Raw genomic sequence first — 21,651 nt, forward strand, 5'->3', positions numbered from 1 at the left:
AAAATATAAACCTTTACACTTCAAAATTCTGAATTGCCTTTAAAAAAAAAAAAAGACCATTTACTGATTGGTGCCATTCAAATTTAGTCTTTATAAAAGACTTCATATAAAAACTTACTGTTTCAGCATCCACAAAGACTGTTGGGCATTCTGAACACATCATCATCACTTCCAGTGAACTTTTAAATTTGGTACCAATGCGTTGCAGACTCTCACCAAGAAAGCTGACTGCCTCATTAGTTATATCTCCAAACTTTCTTTGAATTGTCTACGGAGAAAAGCATTAAAAAATTTTAGTGTTTCATAAGAAGGCCTTTTTTCATCTTTAAGGAGCATAATTTATAATTAGGGCAAACTTTTATTTTAAAATTATTATTGTAGTGATATACAGAATTCTAATAACTGGTCTGTAAATCCATGTTTTTAGTCTCTTCTTTAGGATATGTTAATTTCACAAAATGATCAAAAATTTACAAAAATCATGCTACTGAAAAAAGAAACTGATGATTCATGCCATTCATCTCCCCATTCCTGAGATTTTTTTCTTTAGGAGAGATAGAAGGAATACGTGCTGCACATCATTGGAAATAAAGTCCTTACATTTCTGAAGAATTAGCTCTTCTAAAGTTCTACCTGAAAGAAACTTTCAGTAAATGCAGTTTACTATGTATGCTTGGCTATGGGCTGCCATCTGATTTAATTAAAGTCATAAACATGCATTAAGGGTACTATCTTCTCAAAACTCAAGAATACTCACTGACGTAGAGCAGAGAGTGCCTTACCCATAATGAGCACTCAGGGACTTAGGCTACACTGACAAGGGTATAACTATACGGAGAGTTAACATGTACCCACATGTGCATGTGCCGCACTGTCGGGTATCCTTATAATTTAATAATAATAAAAGCATTAGCTACAATCTCAAGCATCAGGAAACAGAATATCATTGGAAAGAAAAAAATACATAAATAGGAAACCAAGTAGCAGTGCAAAAGTACAGAATAAAATAAATAAATGCTCTGGTTCATGAGTGCTAAACAACTTCCCGGAGGGAGAGACTGGAGGTTGGAGTGGCTGGAAAAGCCCCACTGAGAATATGTACTTAGCTGGGTCTTCCAAGATGGGCAGCATTTGCTTGGGTTGAGAGGAAAAGTGGTAGGTAGTTCAGAGCATAATGACTGACCTGGCGTTTCTCTGTGCTTTAGTTTCCCTGGCTACAGAACGCCAGAAATACATCTACATTTCATAGGTCTGTTCTAGAAATTAAATAATGTAAAGCATTTAAGCACAATGCCTAGCATGCAGTGAGCACTCAATACAGGGGAGCTCATATTACTATTTCTACGGTTGGAAGCAATCTTAGCTAAAATTTTTGAGATGTGTGGAAACACAGCCAATTAATTTAGTACTTAATTATAAATTGTTTTAGGATAGTGACTGTAAACCCTTTGAAGGCAGGGACCATGCTTTCTATGTTTTTTTGGCATCCCGGATGGTGCCCACCCTACTGCAGAAAATTTTTCAGATGTTGCTTTCAAGTTTTATTTTAGTTGCCTGAAGGGAGATATCTGTATTAGTCATTTATAAATTATCAGCAGTACAATGGTGTCACAATATAAATTTAAATAATATCACTATCTTTGGGAAAAAAATTTTTTTTAAATATTTATTTATTTTAGAGATGGGGGAGAGGAGGGGCATAGGGAGAGAGAAACCCAAGCAGACTCAGCTCTGAGCGTGGAGTCCGTGGGGCTCGATCTCACGACCCTGAGATCGCAACCTGAGCCAAAACCAAGAGTGGGACGCTCAGTGGACTAAGCCACCCAGGAGCCCTGGGAAAAAATTTTTTTTAAAGAACATCAGTGGGAAGATGAAAATCTGACACTAAGAAAAATAAAAATAGAAAATAGAATTTGAAAAAAAAGGGAAAGAAAATAGAATTTGAGATACTGATTTTAGATTAAAAAAAACAAAACTGTAACTTTATCAGGTAACTGTTAATATAAATTCAGAAAACTTTAAACCTCCCAGACCTGAAACAGCCTGGAAAACACATGAAAAGTGAACACTGCGCAGGACCCATCGGTGTCAGACAGCATCTGGTTGACATGGCAGCGCCAGGCTTCTTCCTCGTCATCACACGCTACCGGCTGAAACGCAGCTATTATGGCAGAAAGAAACGGTGATGGAGGAGGTGATGTCTGGACTTCCGGGAACCCATCTTGCTCTTCTTCATCTTGACTGTTAATACAAACATCACAGTAATCATAATACTATCTTAAAATAGTCAAAGTCATCCAACATAGATTATTTTTATTCAAATTTATGCATTGATTTAGAAAATGTACAACAACCTAAACTTTGTTAAGAAAGTACAAATAAGCAGATTTCTGTGTTCTTTCTACGGAGCATCTTTGGAATTCGAAATTAACTTTCAAGCAACCACCTTAAAACAAGCCAAGTCCCATAATATGCCGTGCTGTGCAATAATTTCAGCAACTTCTGTTAATAACTCAGATTAGAATGCTTTCATTTTTAATGATCAATTTTGGAGGCTTTTTCATTGAACAGGTCCAAATTGATGATGATAACATGTAAAGCGTTCTGGCTATTGACTTTCGGGTCAGGGGCTAGCTTAGCTGCTTTATATGGACTGTTTCAGTCCATCTTCACAGCAACTCTGAAGGTTAGGCTCATATTACCTCAGTTTTACCACGAGGAAACAAAAAGTTCAGTGAAAAATACTGTGCCTAGGTTATTGGGTAGGAAATGACAGAATCAGAATTTGAACCCAGGACTATGGGTCCAAACCCAAGGTTATCAGCCTTGACACATACTGGGAGCTCAGCTATTTCATGAGTATATACCATGTGCCTCGAGGTGTGTCAGTAACAGATTGTGGACTCAAAGAAAAATAAGACCTGGCCATCTCTTTTGAGGAATTTATAATCCCAACAAAGTCAGATAATACAAACAAAAATGGAACAATGGAAAGAGATGAAGATACGTTTGGGTTGGCCATTCTATATAGAAACGTGTAACTCTGGGTCTTAAAGCTGAAGAGGGGTTTGAGTCAGACACTCCATAAAACAATGTGTTACGCAGGGTCTTAAATTTGCATGTTTCACATGACAAAGTAGCTCTATATGGCTTTACAGAAATTATGGAGCAATTCATATGGAAGGGAGGGATCTGAGTAAAGATGGGGGGAAGATCAAAATAAAACAGACATCTGAAGTGAAAACTAAGCTATACCTCAAAAAAGTATATTTTTACAATGTCACTGTGGTGACTGATTTTTAACAAAATGTGTTTCTTTTAAGCTTGGGTGGCTATCCCTCCGTATTTAGTAGGGATGCACTACTCTATTTCAATCTTCAATACTTGGCCAAAGTCCCTAATTTGGCTTCAGCCTTTTAGAAAGCCCAATAGTTGAAGATCTACCTCCACATCATTTCTGGCATCCCTGACTTTGTGTATGATGAATGAATGAGTGATTGCAGAGGTTACTGCCGTCCAAATCGGTAATATGAACAAGGTGTGTCACCAAGATGGTTAATGTCTGTATGTACACTTTCAAATACAGGAAAATATTCTAGGTATACTGAAGAGTGAAAATCTCCTTCTGTGTTGTATATGTTAAAACTCTATTATCACTTGATGGGGCACCTGGCTGGCTCAGTTGGAGAATGCAACTCTTGATCTCAGGGCGTGAGTTCAAGCCCCATATTGGGTGTAGAGCTTACTTAAACACACACACACCCCCCACACCCACACACCTCTCTTAGCACTTGAAATACAAATGAATGGTTTTTATTGTAGGAGTGAAACTCTGAAATATTCGATGATTAAAAATAATGATCAAGGAGCTTGAAATTATTGAATGGGGAAATAGACGGATAGTGCGTCAAGCTAGATAGCTTTATAAAGAACATTATTTTGAGCAGTATTTATAAAACTTAAATAAAAGAAAAATAGTAGATATTAGATTATGTCATAATTCTAATCATTATAGAACTGTTTGGTTTACACATTTCATAACAGCCACCAAGATTTCTTCTAAGAACTATATGCAATAATTGATTACTCAATTTTGTTAACCCATGAGTGAATAAAATGCCCTCTTTGGGAATTCTTGATACTTTGCGATAATAATATATTTTGAATGTATGGAACATAAACATTTTAAAAGGAGTAATCTAACATCTGACAGTACCAAGAAATGATCACTTCTGCCCATTTTATAAGTCAAACTTTACAATTCTGACCACTGATGAGGAAACTATAAAATAATTTTTTGGATAGATTTCAGATTTATTTTAGTATCACATAAGTTCATCCCATGATTTTAATACTTGGCTCTGGCCATGGCCTAATATTGATTTTAACAACTGGCCATTTGGTATTTCACCAAAATAGGTATTTGGTGTAGAATGTTGCTCACTATGCTTTGTTTTTTCTTTAAACAAACTGAAGGTCAATAATAGAAAATGAACCCATCACAGTCATTTTTTTTTAAATGAAGGCAGTATGATTATAGGCTAAAACACAGAAACAAAAGTAAGTAAACTGGAATAGAGCGTCATATTTGGGAGGGGCGCAGATAGAAAATATCACCTCATTCTAGTGTTTGTGATACCATATTCTCACCTAGACAGTCCAGAGAAATCAGCTTCTTCTTCTTCACATCGTTCATCTAGTTCTTTCAAAGCTAAGGTAACATCTTCTTCACAGATTGACTCAGGGTAGCTTTCGGGAGCTGAGGGCTCCGGCATGTCAGTGTCTTCTAAGTCCAGAATCCCCCGACACACAAGAGAATCCTGCTGTTCTTGAATTATGTATGAACCTTCATCTTCAACAAAGTTTGTAATAGCCTGTTCCTCCTTTAATACTGAACTTGTATCCTGTAAATCAATCACATTTTTAATCAAGTTTAAAAATATTAGAAATTAAAAAAAATTTTATTTCAAGTTTTTGTTTAAATTCTAGTTAACATATATAGTAAAATTGGCTTCAGAGAATTTAGTGATCTCATCACTTACATACAACACCCAGTGCTCATCATAACAAGTGCCCTCCTTAATGCCCAGCACCCATTTAGCTCATCCCCCCACCCACCTCCCTCCATCAACCCTCAGTTTGTTCTCTGTAGCCGAGTCTCTTATGGTTTGCTTCTTTCCCCCCTTCCCCTATGTTCCTCTGTTTTGTTTCTTAAATTCCACATATGAGTGAAACATATGGTATTTGTCTTTCTCTGACTTACTTTGCTTAGCATTACACATTCTAGCTTCATCTACATCATTGCAAATGGCAAGATTTCATTCTTTTAGATGGCTGATTAATATTCCATTGTATATATACCACATCTTCTTTATCCATTCATCACTCAATGGGTATTTTGGCTCTCTCCATAGTTTGGCTATTGTTGATAATGCTGCTATAGACATCGGGGTGCAGGTACCCCTATGAATCTGTATTTTTGTATCCTTTGGGTAAATACCTAGTAGTGTAATTAATTGCTGGGTCATGGGGTAGTTCTATTTTTAACTCTTTGAGGAACCCTCATACTGTTTTCCAGAGTGGCTGTACCAGCTTGCATTCCCACCAACAGTGTAAGAGGGTTCCCCTTTCTCTGCAGCCTCACCAACATCTGTTGTTTACTGAGTTAATTTTAGCCATTCTGACAGGTGAGGTGGTATCTCATTGTGGTTTTGATTTGTATTTCCCTGATAATGAGTGATGTTGAGCATCTTTTTCATGGGTCTGTTGGCCATCTTTATATCTTTTTTGGAAAAATATCTGTTCGTGTCTTCTGCCCATTTCTTAACTGGATTATTTATTTTTTGGGTGTTAAGTTTGGTAAGTTCTTTATAGATTTTGGATATTAACCCTTTATCAGATTTGTCATTTGCAAATGTCTTCTCCTATTCCATCGTCAACACTAATTTTAATGGACATGTATATTTAATTGGTTTGAAAATAAGCACTAATGGCTCAGTTTTAAAGGAGTAAAGATCAGCTCTTTTCAAAGGTGCTTAGTCCTAAGTTACTACTTAGTTGTGTGGTAGTTTCTTTTCTTCTTGGGTCAAAGTAGGATTTTTCTTCCAAAACATGAAAAGTAAGTGAAACAGCCCTTGACCTTAGACCAGTCTGGGCCTCAGTTTATACATTTGTAAAATTCATCTATAACATAAAATGAGTGAAGGATTTTGACCAGATTCTGGGCTGGGTGCTCTGGGATAAATCAGTAACTATCTACAATTAGTTTACAACCTAATAATGGGGTTAGTCTAATATGCAAATAATAATCATCCAGAGTACATTAAGTGTAAGGTAAATATTATGAGTAATATACAAAGGACTACTGGTACTCAAACAAGGGAAAGGTCACAGCTAGTTGAAGCATGGAGACTAGTCTCTTTGGAGGAAAGAACATATGATGAGTTTTGACAAAGATGGGTTAGTGATGGTGTCACGGACTGAATGCTTTTATCCCCTCAAAATGCCTATGTTGAAACCCTAACCCCCAATGTGGTATACCAGAAGATAGGGCCTTTGGACGGTGATTAGGTTCTCAGGAATGGGATGAGTGCCCTTACAAGAAGAGGCCAGAGAGCCAGCTAGTTCTTTTTTCTCCCATGCGAGGACACAGGAAGAAGGGCTACCAGGAAGAGGCCTCCCCACACAATGAAATCAGCTGGCAACTCGATCCTGGACTCCTTGGCCTCTAGAACTGTGAGAAGTAAATCTCTATTGTTGATAAGCTACCCGGTTTCTGGTGTTTTGTACTAGCAGCCCAAGCGGACCAAGACAGCATTATCAGGGAAGAGGACTTAGAAGACAGGAATGGTACAGAAACGTGGCAGGAGAACATGAAGGCTATTACGGGAACACTGGCCTGGAGTTAGTGAAGCAGGGAAGGGAGCAAATTCTGACTCTGCATGGAACAGTACTTTTTAAATAATATAGGACAATCATTCCTTAATAATTCCAAGAACTTATATTCAATACACTCTGTTTGCATCAGAAACTTTTTAAAAAGAGATTTGGCCATTTAAAGTGGTAAGCATTAGTTATTTGGAGAGATAGTTTATGTGATAGTGCTAGAGATATTTCTACACCTAGAGATTTTATTAGCATTAATCTTTCCCTCTACATCGACTTGAATATACCATGTTGAAATAACCCACCAAACTTCTTAATGTCCTCACTTTTCATTAGTTTATACTTGTATTTGGTTGACATTTCTTACTGAATAATAATTAGAAAATAGATGTTTTATCTGTAGTTATTAACATATATTATATGCCGAAATTTTCTAGGAACACCTAGATTTCATGAAGAGAGTGCTTTTGGGCTAATGGAATGGATTCCACTGTTATGTGTACATTATGAGAATCAAATTTTCTTGAACTTTATCTTATGATGCCTGTATGTACACATAGCCCGTCCCCCCATTACATTCAAAGATTCATGTCCTATAAGAAATAATTTCCGCCATCCATGAATTGGTATCTAAACTATTCTAAATACTAGAAGAAATTCCTCTGTGAAGGTTTCTCTAATAAAAGCAAGTGAAGAACTTAATCCCTTAACAGCTCAGAGTGTAATTTATATATATTACAGAGAAGAAAGGAGCAAATGGCTCTGAAGTTTCTGTCATGACATGAAATGCGTTGGCCTCTTCTGTTTTATCTTCCTGATATTAACATAATTTAAGGGGGAAAAAACTCTCAGACAATTCTAGGAATGGATTCTCCCTTTAATTCAAAGTATTTCACCCATTAAAATTAATTCCTCTTCTTAAGAAGTTGCTTTAAAAAACAGAATTATGGTTTTATTTCATTATCTTGGTGTTTTCATGCTTTTTAAAAAAGGACAATTTGAGGTCATTTGTCCCATCTGGCATACTAAGGAAAAACAAATTAGGCTAAAATACCTAATATTCTCCTGAGGACAGCCATTCTTTTGGTGATAATTTTAAAGTCAATAGAACTGTCTCTAAATGAAATACTATGGTTTATGAATATCTCCTTCATCCTCATTCACCTGTGTCACAAAGCTTATAGTGAAAATGAAACCCACGACTGGAAAAGGAAATAAACCTAGTAAAGTGAAGTGTTTTTCCTTTAGGAAAAGAAATATATCATCAGGAACTTTATAGTGCCTTGGAAACAAGCCATCAAATACAGTCCTGTTGGATGAATGGCTGTCCCATCTGAAATAACAGTTTCCAATATATATGGAAATATATGTGAATTTCCAATTTATTTCCAATAAATGAGTGATTTCTATCAGAAGTTTACTGTGATTATAGCTATTTTAATAACCAAAAATAAAAGACTTCCCATTTGTCAAGTAAACAAAATGACAACACACAACCATTAACCTTACTGCTTTTGTTAAGAAGGTATTTCTAGTATCGGTCTGTTTTCCATTGTTTCTAGTAAGACCTTTTTACATGCTATGATCCAAACCAGACACAGTTGATAGATTATTAACTAGGAATTAACACTCACATAACAAGCCTCCCCACAACTGAAAGGAATACAGTCTACTTACGGTGCATCTCTAAATTGGTCAGTTCTCTCCTGGAAACATTTCTCATTTCGTGCACTCTTCCTTCAGGCCCCATTATCTCTTGCTAATTTTCTTCTGGTTTATCTCCCCATCTCAGCCTCCTCCTGCCCACCCTCCACACCTCCGACAGAGAGACTTCACTAAAACATAAACCAGACTGTGCCTTCCCCTGATGACAGGTGCCTAGACCACAAGCTCCACGTGACGGGTACTAGAACTTCCTTTCCTTTTTCCACACACAAAAAGAGAGATTTTAAAAAACAAAATCAGATCGTATCCCTCTTCTGCCTAAAATCCTCCAATGTTTACCTGCTATGTGGCTCTAGGTCCGCCCCTCCCCCCCCCAACTCCTCTACGCAGCCCCTCCTGCTCACGTGCTTCAGCCTCATTGGTGGCCTGCTCTTCGGCTACACCAGGGCCTTTGTAGCTGCTGCCCCCCCAGCCTGGGACACCCTCCCTCCACATCTCTTTGTCACTTAGGTTTCACCTCAAATGCCACCCTTTCTTTCTCACAATTCCACATTACTGTTAGTTTTTCTTAGTATGACTACGAGGATGATCACCTTCTGATATGTTATTTCTATTTTCTTTGTCTTACCTGTTTATCATTCCTTTTACTACAATTAAGCTCCATAAAACCAGGAGCCTTTGTTCCACATGGCGCCATATGCCCAGTGCCCAGAATAGCGACCAGCAAGCAGCAGGGGCTCCGTAAATACGGGTTAAATCACTGAATCCTTGCATGCCCTGTATTCTCACCTAGGTATCTGGCATGGTGCTTGTCACACAACAGGTATCTCTTGAAACAATGAAAATTCACGGCTTTTGATCATCCTGAGGTCAGTCTAAGTCTTCAGTATGGCATGGAGGACCCGTCTCATCTTAGACCCCAACCATCTCTCCTTTTTCTCCTCCTATTTCATTCTCTAGAAATACTCAATTTCCTGCTGTCACCTGAATAGCCATGTTATATCATGCTGCCATGTCTTTCCACATGCTGTCCCTCTGCCTGCAATGTCCCAGTTGCCATGAGGCCTGTCCTTTACCACCATCGCCCCAATGTACAGCTGATCAGTCTCTCCTGAGGTTTCACAAAAGCCCAGACACGGCTGTTAAGTTTCTTACACGGAAATGTAATGCTTTCCCCCCCCCCCCCAACCTTCTCTGTCTTCCTTAATAGACAATGCACTCCTTGAGAGTAGGGGTCACCATACCTTAATTCATCTTTCAAGCACCTAACTCAGTGCCTGGCATATAGGAAAATCTCAATATTTGTTGAATTATCTAAACTTAAGCCATACTAGCCATACATTTAAAAAAAAATGCCAAAATGCCTTCATCTCAAACTCTGGTTACTGTTAAAAATATAAAATACACTATCAGCCTAATAAGAACACGAGAATTCAACTAACTAAAATAATGAGATCTAGCAACATTAATTTGGTTAACTGTGAAAAAAATATAGTATTTTCCTAATACTTACCAAAGCATTAAAGCACATATGACAGAACTATAGCAATTGTAGCTTAAAAAAAAAAGAAAAAAAGAGTATCTATAATAATCTTAAGGAAAAAAAACACTAAGAAAACTAATACTTACTTATTTTTGGGGTCAGTCATTAGCTTGGAATCTGGCTTACTTCTCACAGGCCTTTCCAAAAGTCATAATACTAGTAGTTCCAAAGTCTTTTTAAAAGGTTTCATTTAACCAACCGCTAACACAGCTGGCCTGAGGTTTTAATCCCAATCATAGCACCAATCACATAAACCCAAACACAAAGCAAAAAGAGAAGAAAAAACAAAAGCGGTCCTTCAAAGAAGATACAGCGCCAAAGAAGATGCTCACCATCCCCAGAGAAGCGTCTGTACATTGACCTAAATCACACTCTGCAACACAAAATGCTCATTCAAAACACTCACGATTATTTTTAACCTGTAGGTCATTTCCTTAATCCAGCAACTTTTCTTTTAATTATCAGATTTGACTATTTCATTTAAAGCAACCTGACAGGTTAGAAATACTGTCAACAAATCAAATAATTAGTGTATCAGGTGAAAACTCTTTTGAAAGAAAAGCAAGGGATGTAACAGAGTGCTAAAAAGAGCCCAGATTGGCCATGCACCAGCCCGCCTTTCTCCCCACCTCAGGCAGCTGGCTGTTAGCATTATCTAGAGAAGCCTCCAAACTTGGGGTCTCGTCTCTGATTTGAAGCACTTCTTCTGTTAAGACGCTGCCCGTGGAATCTTGCGACTGAAGAAGTAAATCGGGATGGTCTGGTATCGTTTCATCTGCTGCGCCATCACTGTTCAACTAAAAGGAGAAACAGTAAAGTAAGGAATTCATTCACAAATCAGTGATGGTCACAAAGGCCACAAGGAACAGATTCTAGATCATCAGATATTTTGGGAGCTTCGTTAGAAAGAGCTTCTTTGACTTCCTAAAATGACCTCTGCCCTCCCTTCTGTCTACAACGGAATCGGTGCCGTTGATACAAGCAGCTACCCGTTCATGCAGGGTAAATGTCACCAAACAAAAACTACCAACGCGGAGGAGCTCCATGTGACCATGTTCATCTTGAACTGAAATTCGTATTTTTTGTCCTAGATCTTATTTTTTAATTTATGTTTTTTTTGTTTTTTTTTTTTTAAGATTTTATTTATTTATTTGAGAGAGAGAGCATGAGAGAGAGCAAGCACATGAGAGGGGGGAGGGTCAGAGGGAGAAGCAGACTCCCTGCCAAGTAGGGAGCCCGATGCGGGACTCGATCCAGGGACTCCAGGATCATGACCTGAGCCGAAGGCAGTCACTTAACCAACTGAGCCACCCAGGCGCCCTTAATTTATGTTTTTAATTAACATACAAAGTACTATTAGTTTTAGAGGCAGACTCGCCATCGCTAGGAGAGGAGGAACGGCCTCAGCTGCTAAGGGGTGAGCAGCATCAACGTAGATGCTTAGTTCTGGCATGAACAGAACACTCCACTAGCAATGCAATTGGGTATTTTCATTTCAGCATGTGCATTTTACCCAAAGTGAAATGAAAATCAGGAAAATCAAGCAAGAGTAATCACTAAGTTGGAAGTTAAGAGGAAGGCGAGACCAACTTCACTCTGTAAGGTGACTGTTTACCATCTGCGTGCGTGAGAGTATCTGGCTTGCTGTGAGCGCTGCTTCCTCTTCTGACGACTCATCTGTGTCCTCCTGGTTGGTCAGGTTCAGGCTGGGCGTGCTGCTGGAGCACTGGTACTCCTGGAGGGACGGAGTGTCCCCCTTGTCGATGCTATCCAGTGAGCGCCTGCGGACTCCCCAGTTGAAGTTGTCCATACTTTCACCCTGGAAAAGTCAGACATGATTTCTAAGACCCCAGACACGTGTGTATATGGTCAACATAATACGCCAGGAAAACATGAACCAAGATGAAAAATTCTTAATGCATCATCATAAGCAGAGTTTCAATCAGCCCTTCAATTTCTCGAAACTTTTAAAACATTAAATATTTATACTTAAAGAGATCAAAAGATTTGGTTGAGCCTGTTTTAACTAAATAATTTTCTTGACTTTCTATCTTGCATGACTGGGGACCAGCTAAACCTACAAGCTAGGCCATTTCTATTCTAACACACAAACACAAAGGAGACCACGAAGAAGACAAATACAACACATAAACAGTCCACAACACCAGGCTGCAACTTACCTGCAGTTCCTGGTTAGCAAAAAGGAAAACACACAGAATTAGAAAGAACGAAGACAAACATTTAAATATACACTACACCTTGGGGGGAAAACTCTTTGTGATTTCTCAAACCCAAAGACTGATTCAAGCTCTGGATTAAGCTCGGAGTAGGAAGCCAACATGTGATTCAAATTACTTTTTTATGCAAGATATATTATGAAGAAGTCAGAGACAGACACTTAAAACAACATTTCTATGATACACTTTGGCAACACAAACTTTAAGAAAATCTTCAAAATTTACATGGATTTAATACTTGATACAATGCAAAACTGACTTAAAATACCCACATTCAGTTGACAACATACAGGGTCACAATTATATTAGTCTGCAGGATGGTTCTGGCTAAACCCATTTCTTGCTATAAAATAGTTTAAAATCAAGATCAAAACATAACCTTTTACAACTTCAAAAGGTCAAGAGGAAATAGGACAGATTTCAATTTCATGCCTTTTATGGATTTATATAAGTTATGTTTCTGTTACTCTAAACTGATCCTCCTTTTGCAAGGATGTAATTCTTATATTCTCTCTTAAGCCCTGATATGACAAATTACAATGAGTTGGCCAGCAAAACAGGATTTATTTGTGTTCCTTTTTACTCAAGAGGGACTGTCCAAAATAGAGGTTTTCAAATCCTTTTGTTTAATAAAGCAAAGGAATACTTCTTTCTTTCCTTTTTTTTTTTTTTTAAAGATTTTATTTATTTGAGAGAGAGAGAGAGCACAAGCAGGGGGAGTGGCAGAGGGAGAGGGAGAAGCAGGCTTCCCACTGAGCAGGGAGCCCGATGCGGGGCTGGACCCCTGGTCCCAGGACCCCGGGATCATGACCTGAGCTGAAGGCAGACGCTTCACGACTGAGCCCCCCAGGCACCCCAGGAATACTTATTTCAAATGAGATTCAAAACGGAAGTCAACTGTGCAAAACTGATGAACAAAATCCAGGCTGCTCTGGTTGAGAAAAGGTAGCCAGGAGCTCTGCCCACTTGGCCCTTGGATTTCTCCCTGTTTCTCAGGCTGTTAGAGGCCCTGCAGGTCAAAAGTTTGAAAAGCTATCTTCCTACAAGGTATTTCAAATATTGTTATGTAGCACAGAACAGAGTAAGGGCAACACACGACAACAGCCCTCAGTCTTTATTTGGTGAATGAATGAATATACACGGGGAGGTTTCAAGGTTGGGGGTATTTTAAAAGTTTAATTAAGAGTTCTATTTGTTTTGTAGCAAAGTGTTTCCTATCACCATGTTTTAAGCAAGACTATATTTAGGTTTTAAAGATTTGCCTAATTATGAGGCATAAATTAACACCACTTTCCCCAAATCATGGACTTGAATTAAAGAAAAAACTACATTAAACATCTTTAATTTGACTAAGGTTCTATTCAAAAGCCATATTTACTGGGGCACCTGGGTGACTCTGTTGGTTAAGGACCAGACTCTTGATTTCAGCTCAGGCCATGGACTCAGGATCGTAAGATCAAGTCCTGCACTGGGCTCCGTGCTGGGCATGGAACCTGCTTGGGATTCTCTCTCTCTCCTTTTCCCCCCACTCTCCCTCTCAAAAAAAAAAAAAAAAAGCCATATTTATTACTATTGACGTTTTAGGGTATGGGATGAACTTGGAAGCATTTATAGAGTTCTTCAAACAAACAAACAAACAAAATAAATAACCTTACCATTACAAACATGTCAAGAGCCTGTCTGCCTTTAGAAATTTTAAACTCTCAAATGAAAAAAAGCCAATAACTACAAAAGAATTTAGAAGCTGCTCATGCCCTTGAGGTAGGGCAGCAGCCCTCTTGAATCCATCACACTTTCTTGCCTGATTATTCAAGCCAGTCCTATTTCCTACAACATGTTTTTCAAATTGGGGATGTGGAATCAATTTTAGAGGGTGATGACCTGCCATTTTGGAAAAAAAAAAAAAATGAAAGAGAATAGGAAATATCAGTATGCATAATAGATAGAGTAAGGCTGCATATTCTTTTTTTTTTTTTAAGTAATCTCTATGCCCAATGTGGGGCCCAAACTCATGTCCCCAAGGTCAAGAGTCACATACTCCACTGACTGAGCCAGTCAGGTGCCCAAATTTTTTAAAGATTTATTTATTTTAGAGAGAGAGGCAGAGAGACAAAGAAAGAGAGAGAGAGAGAGAGCATGCTTGAGCAGGAGGAAGGGCAGAGGAAGATAATCTGCAAGCAGACTCCCTGCTGAACATGGAGCCCCACATGGGGCTCCATCCCAGGACCCATGAGATCATGACCTGTGCTAAAACCAAGAGTTGGAGGCTTCACCGACTGAGCCACCCAGTCACCTGAAACTTTAATTTTAAATGTATGTGTATTTAGATTCTTGGACATGATATAAAATGTATTAACTATGCATTACAGTTAAAAAAAAAAAAACACTTTAAAAGCCACTGCCCTACGAGGTGCTGAAAAATACTTGTTTGGGGGCTCCCGTGTTCTTTGGGAACCTGTCAACGGTGAGCCGTTCCACAGAAGTCGGTATAGCTCCCAAGCTAGTGCAAAGGCATTTGGCTCGACCCTGAGCCACCATGTGCATATCCTCCCATGTGCAGGGTAGGCTGAAGCACAGAGGAGGACCTCCCTAAACTGGTCTCTCAGCAGCTACCACTGTGACATGGCTCAGGCCATTACGTTTCATTCCCCCTCACCTATTAGAGCCAAAGGAAACATCCCTTCATGAGGGTTAATGAAGGCATACAATTATATATGAGTGACTTTAAATTCTTTGGAAAAAGATATCTCAATTGACATGGTATGGGTACTAGATGACAAGGCATTTTGGGCTTCTCAAATATAGATATTTATAAAAATTTTAGAATGCACATTTTTTAAACCCATGTGACATAAACGTTTCAGGTTTAGGAGTTGCAAGTTTAGGGGACTGAGCTACAGGAATAGGTCCCTAAATAGCCTAACACAATCGGGACGATCCTGTTCTCTTTGCCACAATGATTGTTTCAGAAATTGGCAAATGTCCCTGTTTGGCCCAATAATATGATGGGAAGTGTGCTAAAAACGTTTAGGAGAGCAACTTCTTCACTTCCACTTCTTCAGCACAAGAGCATCTCTGAAGTGACCCTCACTTGCTTTGAACACTGCTGCATGTGGACATAACCATCTGGCAGAAACTTGCAGAGAAATAATCAGAGACCTCACTGAGCCATATCTAAGTAAGCTCTACCTCTGGCCTATCTCAGTTCTGTAAGCTAGTAAGTCCACCTTTTGAGTTAGATTTTCCATCTCGAAATCATCTGAACTGACACATAACTATCAACTTAATCTAGACTGAATCAATTTAGAGGAGAAAGCCCTCTGGTGCTAAATGAGATGAGTCATTTGAGGGAGTTGGCTATGTCACGAAGAAGAAAATGGTGAGGATGTCACAGGTAGAATATCGGTCGCTTGCCACAGGAGAGAGTTCTAGAGAGCCGAAGCCTTCGTAATCATGTAAGTTCATTTAACTTAATTTAGTGTAAGCGTTTGTACTTATACTTTAAAATGGTGTTTAATAAATCTTAATATATTTTTTTTTTACCATTTTGCTGCATATTAAATTGTTTAGCTCATGCAAAACATTTAAGTCTAAGCACACCCTAAATTAAAGACCTACTTTGGAAGAAACCCATTTTTCACTTTTTATTTTCTGGGGAAAAAATTAAAAATTAGATTTCCTCTTTCCTCTTTTGTTTCAGACTACTTCTGCTACTGACTAATCGTACTAGTCACGTTTGTTCCCAATTTAGATTTTTACCTCCTTCTTTTTTAAAAAAAATTTTATGTATGTCTGTATATGTGTATACAGTTTCAAGTTTTTATTTAAATTCCAGTTAGTTAACATATAGTGTAATATTAGTTTCAGGGATAGAACTTAGTGGTTCATCACTTCCATACAACACCCAGTGCTCATCAGAAGTGCCCTTCTTAATCCCCATCACCCAGTTAACCAAACTTTTACCTTCTTCACCTTACACTGACCTTAACAAGTAATGGTCCTACAGTCAAATCCTTAATTCTTATACACTTGCAACTGCAAACTATAAATATGATAACGGAGAGCCCACATCCTTACCTCTGCATCTTCCAATTCAACATCTAAAAAGTCAAAATCCTTAAAAACGCCAAACTGTTGTTCACTGCTGTTATCTTCCACGACGACTTCTTCCTCCTGGATCATGTCTTCTGTTGTAGAAATCAGGCTGGTCTGTTGGTCCCCGACTTCCAAATCCTCATTAGAAGAAAACACAACCTGACCCCCGGCCAAAAAGAAAGAAAGCAAAGCCACCCGTCAGCTCCGTCACTCTGCGTCTGAGGCTCTGGTGCCCGAGAGAAGCCCCCACAGGCTCCTTGGTCGACGAACTCAGAGCTTTAATCTGGTTTTCATGCTACCGTCTACCCGGCTGAATACTTCATTACCATAACTGCCAAGCGCCACAGAGACAAGGAATATCTTTTTCACTCTTAATTAATGCCATAAAATAAGGGAAGTTAGAAAAGGCAAGCAAGGAGCCAGAGTAATTTGCATTTCTTCATGGAACAAGAGGATTTTTAAAACCTTTACACATGCCGTCGTGATTACTCACTGATGGATTCTTTGGAAGGCCAGATTCTGGACCACAGAGAGAAAGCACATTCATTAGCTTTTCTCTTGTTCTTCGCTAAGAAAAAAAAAAAAAATTCAAAGGTTAGGATCACCGATAAGTAAGGCAAATTCTCAAGTTGTCATACATACAACAAAATTGATTCTTCTATAAATGTTCACTTTTGATGGTTTTTTATGTACCTGTGATAACTGTGGCCTTTTCCAACTAACAGGAACCAAGGCGTTAGAATTAGAACCAGAAGAAGTGGAGGAAGTACTCCTAGTAACGGCAATAACTTTCGGTTTCCCATTCCTCCCAGCTGCGCTCGGCTGGTCGCCATATTTATTTCCAATAATTGGTGTCTGCATAGAAACAAAAATGACAGTGTCTGACTCAGATATTTCAGCATTAAAGGACTGGGAGTGTATCTACGAGGCCATTTTTTTTTTACAAACAGAAACAACAAAAGGTGAAAGATTACTTAGCATGAAGTAGATGTTACAAAAATCAAAGGTAATGATGTCTTTTTTCAATTTATTTTTTAAAGTTTATTTATTTATTTAAGTCATCTCTACACCCAACGTGGGGCTCAAAATCACAGCTCTGAGATCAAGAGTTGCATGCTTCTCCAACTAAGCCAGCCAGGCGCTGCCCATGATGTCTTCTTTTTTTCTTTTTTAATCAGAAGACTTCACTTTATTGAAAATGACTCTCTGAGAACCCTATCAGAGAGCTTATTCCTATCTATCTATTTATTTATTTTGGTGGGCAGCAAAGTTTATTGAGCAACAGTATAAAGCTCCCCAAGAGGAAGGGGACCCAAGAGGGTTGCCCAGCTTATTCCTATTTTAAACAGAGATCTGCTTTCTTTAAGAACCACCACCTCCTCATCTTTCCCCCCGATGATTATAAAATATATCCTCTTTGAAAGCTCAGAAAATATTAAGATGATCTTTAAAAAACTACCTGTAATCTTATCACTCAGATTTAACATCTATTAACATTTTGGTGTTCTTTCCATGCGTATTGCTATATGTGCTTCAATAAGGTGCTTTTGCAAATATTCAAGCTAAGTAACAGCTCCAAAGAGGAAGGTACCTATGTAGCTTCTTACTACAATCTGATGTATAACACGTTTCCAAATTTTTATCAGTAAAAATTATATGATTATCCAAAACTCATTTATATTTATTCTGGCTTTGTGAACTGTCTTGCATTTGCATTTGAAAACAGTCAAGCTTATCTGCATGTCATACAAGTCCCTTTATGACGTGGTTCCTGCTTATCTCCCTGACATCACCTTCTACCACACCCACCTGAACTTGACACTCGAGCAAAACTGAACTTGCTGTCTTCCAAACAAACCATGTTCTTATGGATTTATGTTTTCGCACATGCTGCCCCCTTTGCATGGAATATTCACCAACCAACCAAACCCGTGATCATCTTTTCATGGGGACTCCAGACTTCCAAGGAGGCCTTCCCTGATACCACATATCTGGGTAATTATATGTGGACATTTGCCAGGTGTTGGTGACGTGTTTATGTGGCTGTCCTCCCTACACGTGAGCTCCTCCACTATCTCTCCACTGCCTACACACAGCAGGTACTTAGGAATTTTGATGAAACAAATTGAAATTAAGCATATCAAGTGTTTTGAGAATTCTTACCACTGCTTTAGACAAGATACTTAGGAACAGGAAAGCCCAGTTTCTCCATCATATCCTATGCTATGTATTCCGTGACAGAATTTTGATATTAACTAAAAAATTAGCAATAAACATAGTTCCTTTCTATCTAAAAAACGTAACCCATAAAGCTTGGGACAAATTCTAATACCAAGGCTAAACAGCAAAAAAAAATTTTTTTAATCTACGTGATCCTGATCAATACAAAAGTGATCAGATCTTCCATTTTCATTGTTCTCAACTTCCTTACAATACTTGTTCAGTAACTTCATTCTTGAGAAATTCCTTCTTTGGCTTCTAAAAGATGATTTTAATGGCTCCACGGCCAATAAGAATGGGTTCAGGTGCTGGAAAAAAAATTGGGGGTTCCCAACAAGGGTCAAAAATTTTTATGTGAGATTTGTGTTAAATATGTGACATAATAAAGGGCCCAGTTTCCTTCTGCACTGGGGCCCTGCGTCTCTAAAGTATCGGGCTTCTCAGGTCTTAGTTTTTTGTGTTTTTTTTTTTAAAGATTTTATTTATTTATCTGAGAGAGAGAATGAGAGACAGAGAGCATGAGAGGGGAAGGGTCAGAGGGAGAAGCAGACCCCCCGCTGAGCAGGGAGCCCGATGCGGGACTCTATCCCGGGACTCCAGAATCATGACCTGAGCCGAAGGCAGTTGCTTAACCAACTGAGCATGAGTCTTAGCGTCAGAGTTGGTATATAGCCAAGACTGACCTCAGCACCCTCCCCTTCCAGCTAAGATCTGTTCGCCTTGCCTTTTCATTCTCTCTGAAAGGCATCAACATTCATCTAGTCGGCAAAGTAACTGTCCTTGATGCCTCCTCCTCACTTAGTACCTCCTCTCCTTCCCATGAAATCCTGTTTAGGACTTCCTTAGTCTTTTTTTTTTTTTTTTTTTTTAAGATTTTATTTATTTATTTGAGAGAGAGAGAATGAGAGACAGAGAGCACGAGAGGGAAGAGGATCAGAGGGAGAAGCAGACCCCCCGCCGAGCAGGGAGCCCGATGTGGGACTCGATCCCGGGACTCCAGAATCATGACCTGAGCTGAAGGCAGTCACTTAACCAACTGAGCCACCCAGGCGCCCCATTCCTTAGTCTTTTTGAAAACCATCCCGACCCTCTTCATTTCCTCCGCAAATGCCTAGAGACATTCCAACACTGTCTTTTAATTATTTTAGTAGATTCCTTATTGACTTCCCTCTCTTCCACCCTGGTCTGTTTTCCCATCCTGTTGCCAGAGGAAACTTCCCAAAATGCAAATCCTACTATTTCCACTCCAGTTAAAAATTCTTTAAGAGCTTCTACTGCTTCAAGACAAAACCATCTTGTTATGATGCATGCAAGATCCTTACGATCTTGCCTCTTCCTGTGCCTTCAGTTTCATCTCCCATCCTCCTCTACACCTCCATTCTCTATAGTCTGTGCTCAAGGTATATTATAAATTGGAAATTTCCAGAACACCATGCTTTCTCACACTTACAAGGCTTCATTCATACATGCTGCTCTTTCTTGCATTCATCTTCTCTCCCCAAACTCCCATATATGCCCGTCCAGGGTTACTTTATCTTTCAACACTCAGATCAGGTTAAATATACATGCTGTATTTTCCTAAAGTACTTCTAATGACTTCCAACCAAAGCACTTATCACAATGTTTATTTACCCATTTCCCCAAGAGTCTGTAGGCTTTCCCTAAGTACAGGGCCTTTCCCCACCCCCACCCCATTTTCACAGCACCTATCACATTTCCTACTAAGTATGAGCTTAATCAACACTTGTTGAATGAGAGAATGAATAAATGAACAAATGAAAATTTCTAATAGAGTACCTTACCTCAGATATATCAAAATGAAAATCTAAGGTCTTCCCAGGCAACTCCTTAGAGACATTATTAAAAATCTTGGTGAAGGATATTTCAGAAGAACCTGTATCTCCTCCATAGGTCTTGGGTATATCATTGGGTACAACAAGACTTGCAGAGCGAGACACCACCAGTTTTAATATGTTAAGGGCTTCCTTCCAATAAGGACTCTGGTTTAAAAAAAATAATAGACACATAAAAGTTACAAATATATATTTAACTAAGAACAAAAATTTAGTGTGCACTGTAAACAATGAAAATATTGTTTCTATAAAAACTTTTGTAAAACATTCATTTTTACTTTAAGGCCCTTAACAGAGGATCCGAGTTACAATAGGTAAGAAAATTATTTTTCTACTGTCAGATTTATGAGACATCATATACATAATAATGCTACCAACTCAGAATACCTTGCATTTCTCTTAATAAGTGCTTTGTAAATACTAATTTAGAAAGTCTAAATAGTAATCTCACAGTAGTGGTAAACAAAAGGGTTGTATATATGTGAACTTTCTAGATGAATGAAGTTATGGCTTTAAGACTCCAAACTTCAAATATTTTAAATCTTGGAGACAATTTTTAATGCATATTTTTTTCAGGCGAAAAATATTTTAAAAAACTAAAAAAAATTTAGATTTTTCTTGATGACCCAAGCCCAAATCTGAATGGTAGGACTGGTATGATTCCTAATTTTGATTAATCGTTACAACTAAAGTGATGTTCTCAGGCGTTACTGAGTTGTATAGGGTGAGTTTTTTTCCCCTACATATGTGGCTACATTGCCATCTGATTGGCCCTCGGGACTACAAAGAGGCCAGGTTGTTATTGAGGTCTTTGAGTTATTTTTCTGCTTTTAGTTTTGTGTATTTTTACCAACATAATTTAAAAATGATTTACATGACCATGACAGATATTTGTAGAGAAGAAGAAGAATCAAATTTTTTTTTTTTTTTTTTCCAGAGTGTGTATGTGCAAGCGGTCGGGGGGGGGGGTGGGCAGGCAGAGGAAGAGAGAGAGAGAGAGAGAGAGAGAGAGAGAGAGAGAGAGTCTCAAGCAGGCTCCACACCCAGCATGGAGCCCCACACAGGGTTTGCTCTCAGAGTCAGATGCTTAACCAACTTAGCCACCAGGTGCCCAAAGAAGAATCATTTTCTAATGAAGAATTTACAGTATTTT

At 38.6% G+C, this 21,651-nt stretch overlaps 1 protein-coding gene across 3 annotated transcripts in view; it reads right to left on the minus strand.

Annotated features, from left to right (window-relative positions):
- FRYL (FRY like transcription coactivator) overlaps positions 1 to 21,651 on the minus strand; it is a 255,835-nt gene that overhangs the window by 15,736 nt on the left and 218,448 nt on the right. For all 3 annotated transcript variants that reach the window (XM_078068586.1, XM_036093014.2, XM_078068585.1), the window contains 9 exons: positions 20,448 to 20,645; positions 17,119 to 17,280; positions 16,919 to 16,993; positions 16,408 to 16,584; positions 11,709 to 11,912; positions 10,723 to 10,890; positions 4,651 to 4,904; positions 2,034 to 2,241; positions 119 to 268 (listed from right to left, as the gene is read on the minus strand). In XM_078068586.1, coding sequence (XP_077924712.1) covers positions 119 to 268; positions 2,034 to 2,241; positions 4,651 to 4,904; positions 10,723 to 10,890; positions 11,709 to 11,912; positions 16,408 to 16,584; positions 16,919 to 16,993; positions 17,119 to 17,280; positions 20,448 to 20,645 — 1,596 coding nt within the window. The remainder of the gene's footprint in view (positions 1 to 118; positions 269 to 2,033; positions 2,242 to 4,650; positions 4,905 to 10,722; positions 10,891 to 11,708; positions 11,913 to 16,407; positions 16,585 to 16,918; positions 16,994 to 17,118; positions 17,281 to 20,447; positions 20,646 to 21,651) is intronic.

The sequence above is a fragment of the Halichoerus grypus genome, chromosome 3, assembly GCF_964656455.1.
Source record: "Halichoerus grypus chromosome 3, mHalGry1.hap1.1, whole genome shotgun sequence".
Taxonomy (NCBI): Eukaryota; Metazoa; Chordata; class Mammalia; order Carnivora; family Phocidae; genus Halichoerus; species Halichoerus grypus.